Genomic DNA, 14094 nt, shown 5'->3' with positions numbered 1-14094 from the left:
ATAAAAAATAAAAAAATTATTAAAAATCAAAATCGATCAAACCGAATCGAACCGAACCGAATCAGACCGGTTCGATTTGATTCGGTTTTTGATCAAAATCAATTCGGTTTGATTTTTATAAACACTAAAATTTTGATTTTCGGTTTATTCGGTTCAGTTCGATTTTAAACTAAACCAACCGAATGCTCACCCGTCAATGACAATAGATTTTTGTTGGTGGATAAAATTTTTCTATATTATAGACGCTAAATAATAATTTTTCTTTATTGTTATCAAAAACATATGTCGGTATGTTATAACATTTTTCAAGGAGTTTATTCAAATTTTAAATATTATTTTTCATATTTGAAACATAAGAAAACATACGATATATAGCAACGCTGGCCATTCTTGAATTCAAAGTGGATATTACCTTTCCCTTTTACCAGTCTTTGTGAAAAATCATCAAAAGTGATATTATTTCTGTAACTTTCATCAAATTTAACAAAAAACTCATTCACTCTACACATGATTTGATACTTATGTATCAAGATACCAAGTGCTAAAATTATAGGAATTAAAGTCCCCACATGCTAATAGCAAGGTTGGTTCTTTTTCTTCTTCAACTTCAACAAAATTCATCTTCTTGTCTTCAGTTTTGTTGTGATTGTAACCATAAGAATAATGACCAAATTCCTTACAATTGTAGCATTGAATTTCAGAAGCATCTTGTTTGTCCACCACAACCTCAGTTGTGGCTTCTGCCACGTCCCTTGGTATTGAAAAAATTTCGATTCTCAGGGCATGCTTGTGATATGCCACCTCTTCCTTTTCCTCTAAAACCTCCTCTTTGGAAGTCTCTTCTATAAAATTCATCTTTGTCTTTCAAAGTATCTTTGGCTTGTAGTGCTTGCTCAAGGGATTTTCTTTCACCTTTCTTAACAAACCTATGTTAATGGGCTTCAAGAGAACCCTTAAGCTCCTCTATTGTCATTTGCTCCAAATCTTTTGATTCTTCAATTGTCACTGCTACATAATCAAATTTTGAATCCAAAAATCTCAAAATTTTCTCCATCACCCTAACATCATTAAATTCTTCTCCATTTCTTCTCATTTGATGAGTAATCGAACTTACTCTTGTAAAATAATTAGAACTCGATTCTGCAGCTTCTTTGTGCAAGCTTTCAAAATCAACTCTCAAGGCTTGTAACTGAACCTTCTTTACTCTCTTCTCCGCGCTGAATGCTCTTTCAAGGGCTTCCCAAACTGCTTTGACTGTTGTTTCTTGAGCAATCATCTCCAAGGTAACTTTATCAAACCTTTGATAAATTATAAAAAAAAAAAAGCCTTTTGATACTTTTTCCTCAAACTTTTAATTTGTTTCTTTCCATCATTATCCATTCCTGCTTCTTCTTGAGAGGGTTCAGTATACTCATCTTGAATAAGTTCCCATATTTCTCATAAGTGTTTTCACTTGTAGACACCACAAATCATAATCTGTTTTGGTGGTTTGGGGACTTAGGGATTTGGACTTGTGTTTGAAGCCATCTGTTGTTAAGTGGCTCTGACATCAAATTTGTTGGAAGAAAGGAAAACTGATTTCTATATTGTATTATAATAAAAAAACAGATATAGCATTACAAATGACTCTTTAGATCAAATTTAGAATGACTAATACACTTCTCAAAGACAACGGAAGTATGTATCTAAATAGAAACATTGAACTTAACTTTGATATGAAAACAAATTTAATATTCAACATAATCATGAACTGGGTATACTTTGTTGTTATGGTTTAGAATTTGCTTGTTGCTCTTATGAATCAGAATCAACTTTCACACAGGTTGGATTGCAAGGATAAGGGCAATCGATCTTCTCAATTTTGGCTCGATTGAAAAACCAGTCTCCCACTGCAGTTCCGATTTTCTGCAAAATATTTTTTAGATAGAAAAGAGACTTAGAAACTGAAATTAAGTATATAAGAAGGATAAATTATAATTCAATCTCTATTTTTTAAACATCTACATATTAATTAATGTATATTTAAAAATTAACTATTTGATTCTTATAATTTTAAAAAACCAACAAAATAGTCCCTATCGATCATAAAAAGACAATCAAGTTAAATAACGATGAGCAGTATTTAGTTCAAATTGAAAAAATCGACCGAATTGAATTAATTTAAAAATTCAGTTTGGTTTTTTTATTCATTTCGGTATGGTTTGGTTTTAATTTTAAAATTTTTAGTTATTTCGGTTCGGTTTGGTTTTAATTAGAAAAAATTTAAAAAATCAAACTAAACCGATTAGTGATAATAATATATTATTTTCAATAATATAGAGAGATTAGATCATATTAAGATTAAAATATTTTAATTAAATTTTAAAATACTAAAAATAAAGTGTAAAAAATAAAAAATTTATTAAAAATTTAAACCGAACCGAATCGAATTGAATCAGATCGATTCGGTTTCTGAACAAAATTGATTCAGTTCGGTTTTCATAAATACTAAAATTTTGATTTTTGGTGTATTCGGTTCAGTTCGATTCGGTTCACCGAATGCTCACCCCTAATATTAAATACAAGGATTAACTTGAAAGTAAAAAACAAAATAATCCAATTTGTGTATCTAATTTATAGTTTTTTTAAATTATAAGGACTAACATGTAAGTTTTATTATATTAATGGACTAAATTGTAATTTATCATAAGAAGAAAGAATTGGTGCAAATGCAAATAGTAATAAATTTGGGGGAAAAATGAAAATGGAGAAAAAGCAGTCTTTTTAAACTTACAGTCTTGTTCACTTGAGGAGACTTGGAATCAAACCAAGTAGCAGTTGCTCCAGATTGGCAGTGTGCATAGCAAGAATCAATAAAATATCCATTGGCTGGTTTGCTGCCTGCTCCAGAACTCAATGCATTTAAGAATTGCGTCCTGTAATCTGTTTATAGCACAACCCAAAACTCAGATTTTGTCTGAAAGTTTAAATGATTTAGGTTCTGTTTTAAGGTTTTAGTATGAAACCAGTTCTGATAAACCAAATCAATGATGTTACTGTGTTTTGAATCAAACCGTAAATGCTGTTGATTCAAGACAATAAATCTGGGTTAGATAAGAATAGTAAACCTTGCACAGTTTTGAGTTGATCAGCTGAGCACTTTGTTATGTCAAATTTGCAGCTCTTCCAAGTTCCTTTAGGATCAACAGCACTAGGTGCCATAATATTCTTTAACTGAATAAATAAATTGAAGCATTAGAAAAAGTAATTGAAAAGGAGAGACATGTCAAACCGACCAACATCAATTTTGAAGAATGAATCAAATCGGGTTTTTCTTAGCTGAGTTAAAAGATCAAATTAGCTAACCTGCCAGAAATCATAGGCTGGATTCAGGACAAAAAGTGGAGTTTCCATACTCTGAGCCACATATTGTGGGAAGAAACACTACAAAGTTACCAACAAAGTATTTATGAGGAGAAAGAATTCAATCGAGAACCCTAATATTCGCTCCGTCTCATAATTTTTATCTATTTTTTTATTTTAAATTATTTTTTTAATAATAATATACAAATTAACTATTATAATTCTATTTAATTTTATCTTTTCAAAAAATTCTTCAAAATATTTTTTAATATTTAATAAAATTTAATATTTTTAAAGTGAATTTTAAAAAAATTAAATATATAAAAATTATGAAATAAAGAGAGTATGAATATTAAAATAACTCGAGCTACCATACCATTTCTGGTTTCATTTTTGAAGTGCAAGATGGAGGAAGGCTCTTTACTGATCCCTGCCAATTAAAGAGATTCAAAAGAAATCACCAATTTGGCTTAGCTAATGACATAAAATTAGATAAGTTTAATAGATTACAATATAAGGTCAATTACAAAAACGTCCCTGAATAATATTATTATTAGCAAATTAATCCTTATATTTTCAAAATTTTATCAAAATGTCCCTGAATTAACTCTTAGTAATGGCAATTCTCTGAGAGGATTTTGTTATGATATAATAGTAAAGCATTCATATGTGGGAGGGAGAAAGAAAGAGAGTAGAAGGTACATGTAAGCCAACTATTCGACCGAAGAAATTTTCGATTTCAAACCCACCAGCAACATCCTTTCTGCAAATGAGATCTACAGTGTTAGAAAAGTGTTTATGACAAAATTTTGCAAATTTTACAAGGTCTGTGATGGTAGCAAAGAGATCGAATCGACAAGTAGAACTTACCCATGAATAAAATAACCAGCATCAGAAACACATCCTACTTTAGCAGTAGCAGGTAGGAGAGATTTGAATCTATCACAATGCAGAATAGCAGCCAATCCACCAGCTGAGCAGCCGGAAAGAATAGCCTGTAATTACAGAAACAAAGAAGAAAATCAAGTGAAATGAGATATAAATTCAAGAGAAAAATCAAGAAATGTCATTAAAAAAGAGTAAGTGTCAATACATTTTGAGCATTTTTCATCCCTTTGGCCAATAAATCATCAATAACAGCTTGCCAAATCCTGTCTCCTCTGAAGTATAGTTGATTTTTCTGATTCAGAATGATTGATACACACATGATAAGAATAACAATGTTTCAAGCGAAATGTGCAAGCAGAAGAAATCGATCTTACAGGATCAACTGTTTCCACATCACCAGTAAAGGATGACCCATCACAGTACTTGATCTTGATTCTATTCCAGTTGTAAAAATCTACATTATAAAACAAAACCCAATAAGAAAAATAACTCAATAATTAAAAAATGGGTTTATATTTTGAAAATTTACCCGGATTAGATGCTTGTTTTTCCCCCAGTAAGCCAGAGAAACCCATTATCTTCTCCATTTTTGAAGATGAACCCTTGTAAGTGTCCTTTCTTTCTAAGCAGCTTTCAATATCACCACACCATCCTCCTCCCTAATTAAGCATATATATCACCATTTTAATGGAAGAAGAAGAAAATGATTCTGCAAATTTAAAAAACTTACTGTTAGAAGTTGATTAATTAATTAATATATACCTCCATATGCACCAACCAGTTGTTAATCCCAGAACCAGATCCCTCAACCATGTGGTAAGCTGGTGGACTTCCATCCAAACAAACTGCAGAGAAAATTAAATTTCATTCATTACAGAAAAATATATATTAACTAAAAAATATTGCGTAAAAATAATAACTCACCAGCTCCTTTAGCTTTTGCAGTTTCAACAATAGTGATAGGAATGCTACCTCCTTCTGCTTTGAGCAGTAACAAGCAGACTAGAAATAGAAGAAAACACCATTGATGACCAAATCTTGAATCACCCATTTCAGTTCTGGTTGATAAAGAAAGAGACAAGCATTTAGAAAAGCAAACTAACTAAGAGAAGAGTGTATGCAAATACATATATACATACAAAGTTAGGAGAGAGCTATAAATGCGGGAGAAGCTGAAAAAAGAAAGGGTCTCCGAAGAATGATCAGAAAAAAAGGAGCTGAAGATCCGCTCCAAATCTTCCTTCTTTTCTCTTGATCCGTTCATACAAGAGGACACAAGAGACTGGTTGTTTCAGACAACGTGGGCAACATCTCAATAGTATTTATAGAAAAGATGATGATGAAGAAAAGAAAGAAAGATCATGCAGAAGCCAACCGCATTTACTAGGGGCTTTCTTCCAATGTGGAGTCAAAAACATCGACCATGAGCATTCAGCAGTAATCTTCAAACAACACGTCTTGTTGGTAGTTCAGCATTCATTCATTTTTCCTCTTCCATATTAATTGTCATAAAACCACTTTTCATTTCTGTGGTTTTTTTTAATGGGAATCGAAAATAAAAAATAGGAGAATAGAACTTAAAATTTCGCAGATTTATTTAAATATATTTATTATCAAATTAAGTCGATTAATTTTTTTTTCATGGTTGGATATGATGCAAGTTATTAAATACTCCCTCCCTTTTTCTTCTAATTTTAATTTTTTTAAATAGTTTTAATATTTTATTAAATAATAATAATAATAAAACACTACTTATTTAAAAATATCTTTACTTAACTTGAATTTCAGATATTTTTAATTTGAAAATGTATACTAGAAATAATTTAATTCATTATGTATTTAATTTGAAAACTAATTTAATTTTAACAAAATTTAAAATTATTAATAATCATAATACTAATAAAATAATACATTAATTAAAAATTTCATATTATTACTTATATGATTTAATACTCGATCAAGATGTATCACACGATGGCACCTTTCATTGATCCAAGTGGTAATATCTTCGTAATTAACTTTATTGGGATAAATATATAATTTTTTTATACAATTATTTTTAAATTTTAAATAATTTTTTATTTTCGTTTTTTTTAGTTTATTGATAATTAAAATATAATTTTTTTTATATAATTATTCTTGAATTCTAAACAATTCTATATCTTCATTTATTGATTTAAACATTAGAATGACGGTTCTAAATACCAAACTACCCACATTCTCTTTTGTATAGATCGATCACTAATAGTATAATTTTATTTTGACTATATTAATATTAAAAAATAAAATAAAAAAATTATAAAATTAAAAGGAAATATTATTTAAATACTATTAAAATAATAATTTTATATTCGCTATTAAAATTTAGATTTAAATCTTAAATGTAACGGTTTATAGATAAGAAAATATAGGAGAGTTCCAAGTGATGAAGAATGAAAATGAAGTAATGTCAATATCTAATTGGGGTTATGTTCTTTGTATTAGCATGTATTAAATTAGCGAATTGGTCCTTTCATTTTGAATTTTAAGACTCTTCCATTTGTAATAAGACAATATGGACAGCTGTTTCCCAAGTTAAATAACCAACACCGTCTTGTCTATTGGATATATACACAATATATTTTTTTTATATATATAAAATTTTTAATATTTTATTTATTTTCAAATGTATCATTTTTTAATTTTATAATAAAAATATTAAAACTGTACTTATAGAAGCATAATATATATTTAAAATAAATATTAATTAAATATATATGTAAAATCATTTGTATATTGATAAAATTTCTGATGATTATAAAATTTATCATACATTATAATTTTGATGGTATAAAATATTATATCAAAAAATTGAGTAATTATAATGATGTTTAAAATAAAAAAGCTTAGTAAATTTAATATAAAAATATAATATTTATTTTTATAAAAAATATTCACTGCAATAAATATTAAAAATAAAAATAAAAATTTATTGTAATATTAATTTTATCATTATAAAAATCAATATATAATATACAATATGAATAAATTATTATAAGTGATATATAAAAAATATAAATATTAAAATAAATTATTTTAACAATAATATTTATTACTATTAATATAACCATATTGTAATAATTGAATAATTTATATATTATATATATATTTTTGATGTTTTGATATTTAGAGAAAATAGAGTTATAAGTGTGTGTAAGGTTAGTATGAGAGTCGTCTATTTTTTTTATTTTTTTTTTCATTTGTTTTCTAATGATGATATAATTGCCATTCTATACACTTTTACGTATGCACGTACTTTCTTTTATGTATGTATATATTTTTTTATTTATTTTCGTCAAATTACTATTTAATTTTTTTCGGCGTGTATGCTGATAGAATCGTAGGATAATCCGCCTGTTTTATTACTTTTTATTACATTACAGGGGTTAGGCTTTTTTCTAATAAGTTTAAATTTTGAGTCAGTCCATCTACTTAGATTACGAATTAAATGATATACTAGTGAATCGGCCTAGTGAATTCTAGTGGAATTTGAGCCTATGTTTTTTCTGATGATATATTTTATATATTGAATTATTACCAACAGAATCTATCCCAGGTTTCATGTACACATATAAAGCTGTTTTTCAATTAACAAACCTCTGACCAAAAAAAATAAATAAATAAACATACCAACACCGTCACACTTTATTGACCTTTTCTTTTTGAATTTTAATTTGACTATTAATTTTTAGTTCTTAGATCTAAACTGCAACCCACGGACTTTTTAGCTTTATTAATTCACTATAATTTTTTTTTTTCAAAAGAAGCAGAAAAGACCTAATAATGAACTACATAGTAAGAGTCAGCACTCTCTTTTTTTTTTTTAATTATAAAGATAAAATATTTTGAAATTAATAGTTGGAGGACTTAAATTCAATATTCACTCATTTTTTATAATTCTTTTCTATCTACGTCAATCTTAATTCTTTGAAGAGTTTTGAAATTACAAGAATCTTTTGATAATATTATATGTAAATCGGATTTAAACCGTTAGATCAACTTTTAATTAAATTGAGTCTAAATTGTTATTTTGATATTAAATTTCAAAAAAAAGTCCATTGACCTAAAATAAATTTGACCCAAAAGCATCAGACACTTACAAGGAACCTATTCAGATGAGAAAAAAAAGCCATTTAAGAACCTAATCTAGACGGGCTACTTGACCCAAGTAGCAAACCTGGTGTAGAGAAAGACTCATTGCAGCCTCACTACTCTACACCAACTCTAGATGCACCCTTCCTAGCCATGAAGATCGGACTCAACTTAACAACTCAAAGGCTCCAGCCATTAAACCTATGACCTACAATGACATAGTTGACCTTTAAACTATCAAATCTTCAAGTTGTAGAGCATTGGGCCACTTAATTCATCAAGAGCTTGCAAGAGTTGAAGGGGATGACCTCAAATTTGGGAAGTTAGTCTACCTATCGTGATACGAACGACCAACTCAGCCTTGCCTAAATCGAGGAAGATGGACCTAAGTGTTCTAACACTTGCAAATACCATATACTAGATCAAACAAAACAACTCATATCTAGAACGTGCAACCCATCTAACAAAAATTATAAAAAAATCACGACATACAAAATATCTCTCTCAAATAAAGGCGTTGTTTCTTAAAGAAACTTCAATAAGAAAACCTATCAACATCCCAACCCATTGGTGAGGAGGGAGACTATGGCCGTGTCAGGTGAAGAGGTGGCCTTTCTTTGTTTAGAGATGTAAAGAAAAATTGCACAATGTACCATAAAATAAGGATTGAGCCTCATGAAAGAAATAAGAGTTAATAGAAAATTTCTCTTTTAAAGAAGGTAAAGAGGGAGAAATAAATAGTGTCTGACTCCTATATAATTGCTTAAGATATTAAAACTAGCCCTCTACTCATAACCCTTGGTTTGAATTGATTTAATGAACTGTTGACTAAAGCTAGGTGAAATTTAATTCTTAATCCTAATGTAATTTAGGAATTGAACCAACCATAAATAAATATATCTAATATTTTAAATTAAAGCTTAAGTAAAAAAAAAATTATTTTCCTATGATTTTTAAAATTATATTCAATACTTTCAATTTTAGTAAATTTGATTAGTTTTAGAGGGTTATTGCTTCTGATGGCCCTAGTTTTCTTGTTGTTGACATCGTGTTGTCTTTGTCTCTATTGCCGATTTTTCTTTCTTGTTTAGCTACTTTCCTTCCCCTTACCTAAAAGAATTGTGTTGGTTTTAGTTTAACTTTGTTTTCTTTAGGATTCCTTCTGGCTCTCCCTCATGGTGGATGAGACTTTATTGTATAATTTGTTTATTTTATTCTCTTTTATTGTCTATTTTTTAAAGTCTGATGCAAATATAAGAGGGAGTCTTTGATGGACTTGGCTAGGAGAGTGTTTTGGTCTAGCTTTCGGAAAGAGCTTCGTATTGCTTGAAGCTGGTAATTGGAAACCAAACCTATATGTTCAGTGGTAACATTCATGTCGATCAATTTTTTGACTCAGCTCTAGTGCATCTCTCCCCTTTTGGTTTTGGTCAAAACTATGATACTACTTTAAAGGTGTTTCTATACTTGTATATGACTATGTTGCAGTTGCTTTAGCGATGGTTTTTTTAATCAATTGTGACTCGTCATGTTTTTTTCATTTTGTTCTTTGTTTCTGCAATGGAGGATGATGAGTCGATGCTTGATTACTATTTGTATCTCTAGATTTAAGTAGGTTATTTGATTTGATTTGATTTGGGTAGATTGATTTGATTTTCAATTTTAGTTGTATAATTTGATTGGCTTTGATTTTGTGTATGGTGTGTTTGGGTAACCGTAGCTCTCTTTCTTTTAATCCGTTAAACTTTAAAAAATATAATATAGTAAGTATTGGTGAAAAAAAAACTATGAGGTTAAAAAAAATTAAAATTAAAGTAAAAAAAGTCCAATAGTACAAAAAAATCTAAATATTTTTAACCTTTGGAATTTAATTTATTAATTTTAATTTTGACATAACTGATTAAAATTCTAAAATTATAAAAAAAAATTATTCAAATTTTGAAATTTATAATATCGGATATATGTTTAATCCTAGATGGCATGCCACTTAGCTTTTTTAATTATTATTAAGTGAGATGAGTCATTTGTCACATCATTTAAAAAAGAGACTATTAAGTGAGATGAGTCACTTGTCACATAATTTAAAAAAAGAGATGTATAATTTAATCTTTAAATATTATTATTATTTACAAATTAATATATGTATTTTTAAAAATATATTAAAATATTTTTATTCAATCTCTATTTGATTTAGTAAAAATCCAAATTAATAACAGCTATCCAAAGAGTAATTCACCCACACTCTCAAAATTGTTCATAACTCCAAACTTTATTCATCCTCGTAAGCTCCAAGTTAGAATAATCAACTCTTCAAAAAGTCTGAGTCTTAAATACAATATCTTTTCTTATTTTCAAGAAAGAAACCAAAATATTCATGCAAAAATTAATCAATAATAATTAATAATTAGTGATTACTATAATCATATTACAATCCAAAATGGAAAAATATACAATAACTAATAACCTGTAGCAACAAAAAAAAATGAAATTAAAAAAAATCAAAAGAAAGGAGGAGAAAATGTTTGAAATAATTAGTTCTAATCACACAAAAGCTGTGGATGAGACAAACCATGGACTAAATCACAATGAGTTGTTTTATTTACGAGAACCGAGACTAGCAGCAAGGAGTTGCAAGAACTGAAACTAGCAGCGAGGAGAGGGTAACATCCTGAAACCCATAGTCAAGAATAGTGGCATGAGTATATATGAGTTAGGTTATTTCACTATTAGAGTACGTGGTATTAAAGGAGGTGCTAGATTATCCCGAGCTACTTAGGAGAGCTGCTAGCATAACTCTAAATTGCTAATAACTGAATTATAGAAAACTCAAATAAAGAAATAGATATATCTAGAAATAAAGTAGACAGTGTGATTAGCAAGTCGGAAACGGGTCACTTTTGGGAGGTTCTTACGGTTTTCCGACGTGCTTACTTGAGATGCTTGTTAAAATCTGAAATGCTTACTAAAGTGAAAAGAACTTCTAAAGGCTAAAAACATAATTTAGCAGGTCAATCTATGAATATTAAAAGTTTAAAAACTAAATTGAAACATGGTAAAGAGTTTAGTAGGTTAAAGTGTGAATATGGAAAGTTTAAAGACAAAATTCAGTTTAGTGCTTCATATTTTTTACTGTGCGGTTGTCGAAGCCGATAAAAATAACATTTTTAGTTATCCACAATTTTACAACTGTAGATAGTGGTAAAATGATCGAATTCAAAGGAAATTGATACTCACATATTTTTCTTATCAAGGACCAAGTAAAGAAATTGCAAATAAAAAAAGGAGGATTTGAGATTTATTGAATTAAACTAATACTGAAAGCAATAAAGTAAAGCAAATAATAAAGTAAAGAAAATTCAAATATGAGAAAATGTCTAGTTGAAGAATTGGATCCACTTCAGTTGTTGGGATTGATCATTGACACTTAGGTTCTTTTATTTGATTCAATAAATTAGTTATGGAGGTGGAAGACGTTTCTCATCACCATATCCCTCCTTAAGCATAGATTAACTAGGAAATATTATCTAATTAATCACTAATCAACAAGTTGCTAAGGAACATCCTTGGGGCTTTTAGCATCAATCAACCGTTAATTGCATTAAGAAATAGAGAGACCTAATTCTAGCTACCCAAACGTATGGTGATATCGCTAGATTATGCAATCTCCTTGATTTTTACACCAAGAGTTACTTATGTTTGAATAATCCAAGCAATTACGGACTTAAAACTATCCAAACTAATAAATTATTACCTTGCAATCAAGAATCAATGTGCCCTATTGATCTAAACAACAAAGCAACAATGGAATTAAGCATGAAATTGCATAAATATTGATAAACAAAAAGATAAATAATATATGTTCAGATATCCCAATCCATAAACAACTTCAAATTTCACCTAATCTTCAACTAGAAAAAGAGGTTTTAGCCACTCATGGCTGAAACAAAACACAAAAAAATAAAATAAAATAAAAGAAAGAGAGGAGGGAGAGGAACCGATCGGCGGAAGGGAGAGAGCGGCGCGCGGCTCTTCAAATCCGAAAGTGTCCAAGCTTCCCTCTTGCTTGTTTGTAATCCTTTTATAGCTGAAAGTGTTGCCCTAGGTTTCCTTGTTGAGATGGAGTTCTCTTTTGAATTTTAAATTCTTGGAAGGCAAGTGTATCTTCCTGAGATTTGGCTTCCTAAATATGTGGGATTGAGTGCTGAGGTGTCTTCACATTTTTAATAAGGGAAAGACTTCTTGAAAATTTGAAATTTGAATTTCCCACTACTCTGTTGTCTGTATTTTTCTTAGTTATATTCACTTCAGCTGCAACTTAGTTTGGGCAAACAACTTGAACAAACCATGCTTGTTCTCCTTTATCCTCTTTTAGGCAGTTTTAATAGCATTTTCACCAAATTACCTTTTTACACCGTTTTCCGCAAAATAATATCAAAACCACATAATTAGGCAGAAAATGTGTAAATTAACATTAATAACAATATGATAAATGGGTCTAAATTTAGTCTGATCAGTTTTTCACCTCTTCGCCTAAACCCTTCATGTGTCACCTAACTAAGCATGGAAGAAATGACAAAGCAAAATGAAAAATGGGTTATCTTCTCCACCCACCTTATTTTCATACCTTATGCCATTGAAAAGAATCCAAGCCAAACTATTACCAAATCAACTTCTTACTTTAATTAAAATTCACCCTAAGACCAAGAGCTAAAGGAAGAGCCTTATATTGAAGGAATTGAAGAAGAAAAGTCTAGGATTCCATATACACCAAGCTTGAAAATCAAAGGTGAGCTTAGAAATGTGTAGGAAATAGCATATTCTCACTTCTTCATGCATGAATTTGAATTATAAAGCTTTAATTTTCAATTTATTCAATCCTTTCCTAAGATATGAATTTACCTAGGTAAAGGAACATTAAAGAGAAAGGAGATAGCTAGAGAGTAGAAGTGGAAAAGAAAGAGAAATTCAAGAAAGGTTTGATATTTGTATGATTTTCTATTTAACTTTGATTTTATCATGAATATGTGAAATTAGGGATTGATTTTACTTGCTGAAAATATTTTTTAGATTGTATAAATATGTTATATGAATGTTAAAATGGTGTTTGAAAGGTTTAAAGTAAAGAAATTTAACATGAGAGCTAAAAGTGCAAACCTGGCATGATAGGTTTTAACAGGGCAGCTTGTGTTAACAACTTCATAACTTATTATGTAATTATTAAAATTGGGCCTAAAATGTACCAAATAAAAGCTGAGACAAAGAGATAAAATTCATGAATTGAGGAAATTTTGAATCTGTAGGTAACATAATGTAAATTACAAGTGAACCTAAACTGAACATAGTGATAGAGCATCCAAAATAGAGTGTATTAACTATACCATAACTAATTATGTACTCAATAAAATTAGTTAAGACTAGTGTCAAATGAATCTTAAGAAGCATACCTAAAACTTTATAAAAGACACTTAACCTTGAATTTGTATGAAAATACATGAATCTGATATGTTTTGTGATACTATAAATAAGTACTAATACTGGACTGATTAAGACCTTATTGAGCAGCTTGTAAAGAAAAATTCATAATTTAAGATACGATGATCATATTTGTATGAATTATACCTTGTTGGAAAGATAAGACATAAATATACATTTATTATGAGAAACTAAAGTCAAATTGTAACTCTAAGCTGCTTAAAAAGTTTATGCAATATATGGCAGAATGCAGTTATCTCA

The 14094-nt window shown here is 28.9% G+C and overlaps 1 protein-coding gene across 3 annotated transcripts; it reads right to left on the bottom strand.

The window, feature by feature from the left end:
- Positions 1-1556: 1556 nt before the first annotated feature.
- Positions 1557-5743, bottom strand: LOC110604779 (pectin acetylesterase 7). Of its 3 annotated transcripts, none has more exons than XM_021743084.2 (13): positions 5606-5743; positions 5155-5288; positions 4993-5075; positions 4760-4889; positions 4605-4684; positions 4436-4522; positions 4213-4337; positions 4045-4105; positions 3719-3772; positions 3346-3423; positions 3108-3213; positions 2774-2922; positions 1557-1905 (listed from the first exon to the last, which is right to left on the bottom strand). In XM_021743084.2, the coding sequence occupies exons 1-13, from the start codon at positions 5608-5610 to the stop codon at positions 1795-1797; spliced, it is 1203 nt and encodes a 400-aa protein (XP_021598776.1). In that variant the 5' UTR covers positions 5611-5743; the 3' UTR covers positions 1557-1794. The 3 variants fall into 3 exon arrangements, with proteins under 3 accessions (XP_021598776.1, XP_021598774.1, XP_043808237.1); XM_021743082.2 differs by having other exon boundaries at positions 5370-5719; XM_043952302.1 differs by lacking the exon at positions 3346-3423 and having other exon boundaries at positions 5370-5722.
- Between the last annotated feature and the right edge of the window lie 8351 nt (positions 5744-14094).

The sequence above is a fragment of the Manihot esculenta genome, chromosome 17, assembly GCF_001659605.2.
Source record: "Manihot esculenta cultivar AM560-2 chromosome 17, M.esculenta_v8, whole genome shotgun sequence".
Lineage (NCBI taxonomy): Eukaryota > Viridiplantae > Streptophyta > Magnoliopsida > Malpighiales > Euphorbiaceae > Manihot > Manihot esculenta.
This window is presented reverse-complemented; position numbering and strand designations above follow the sequence as displayed.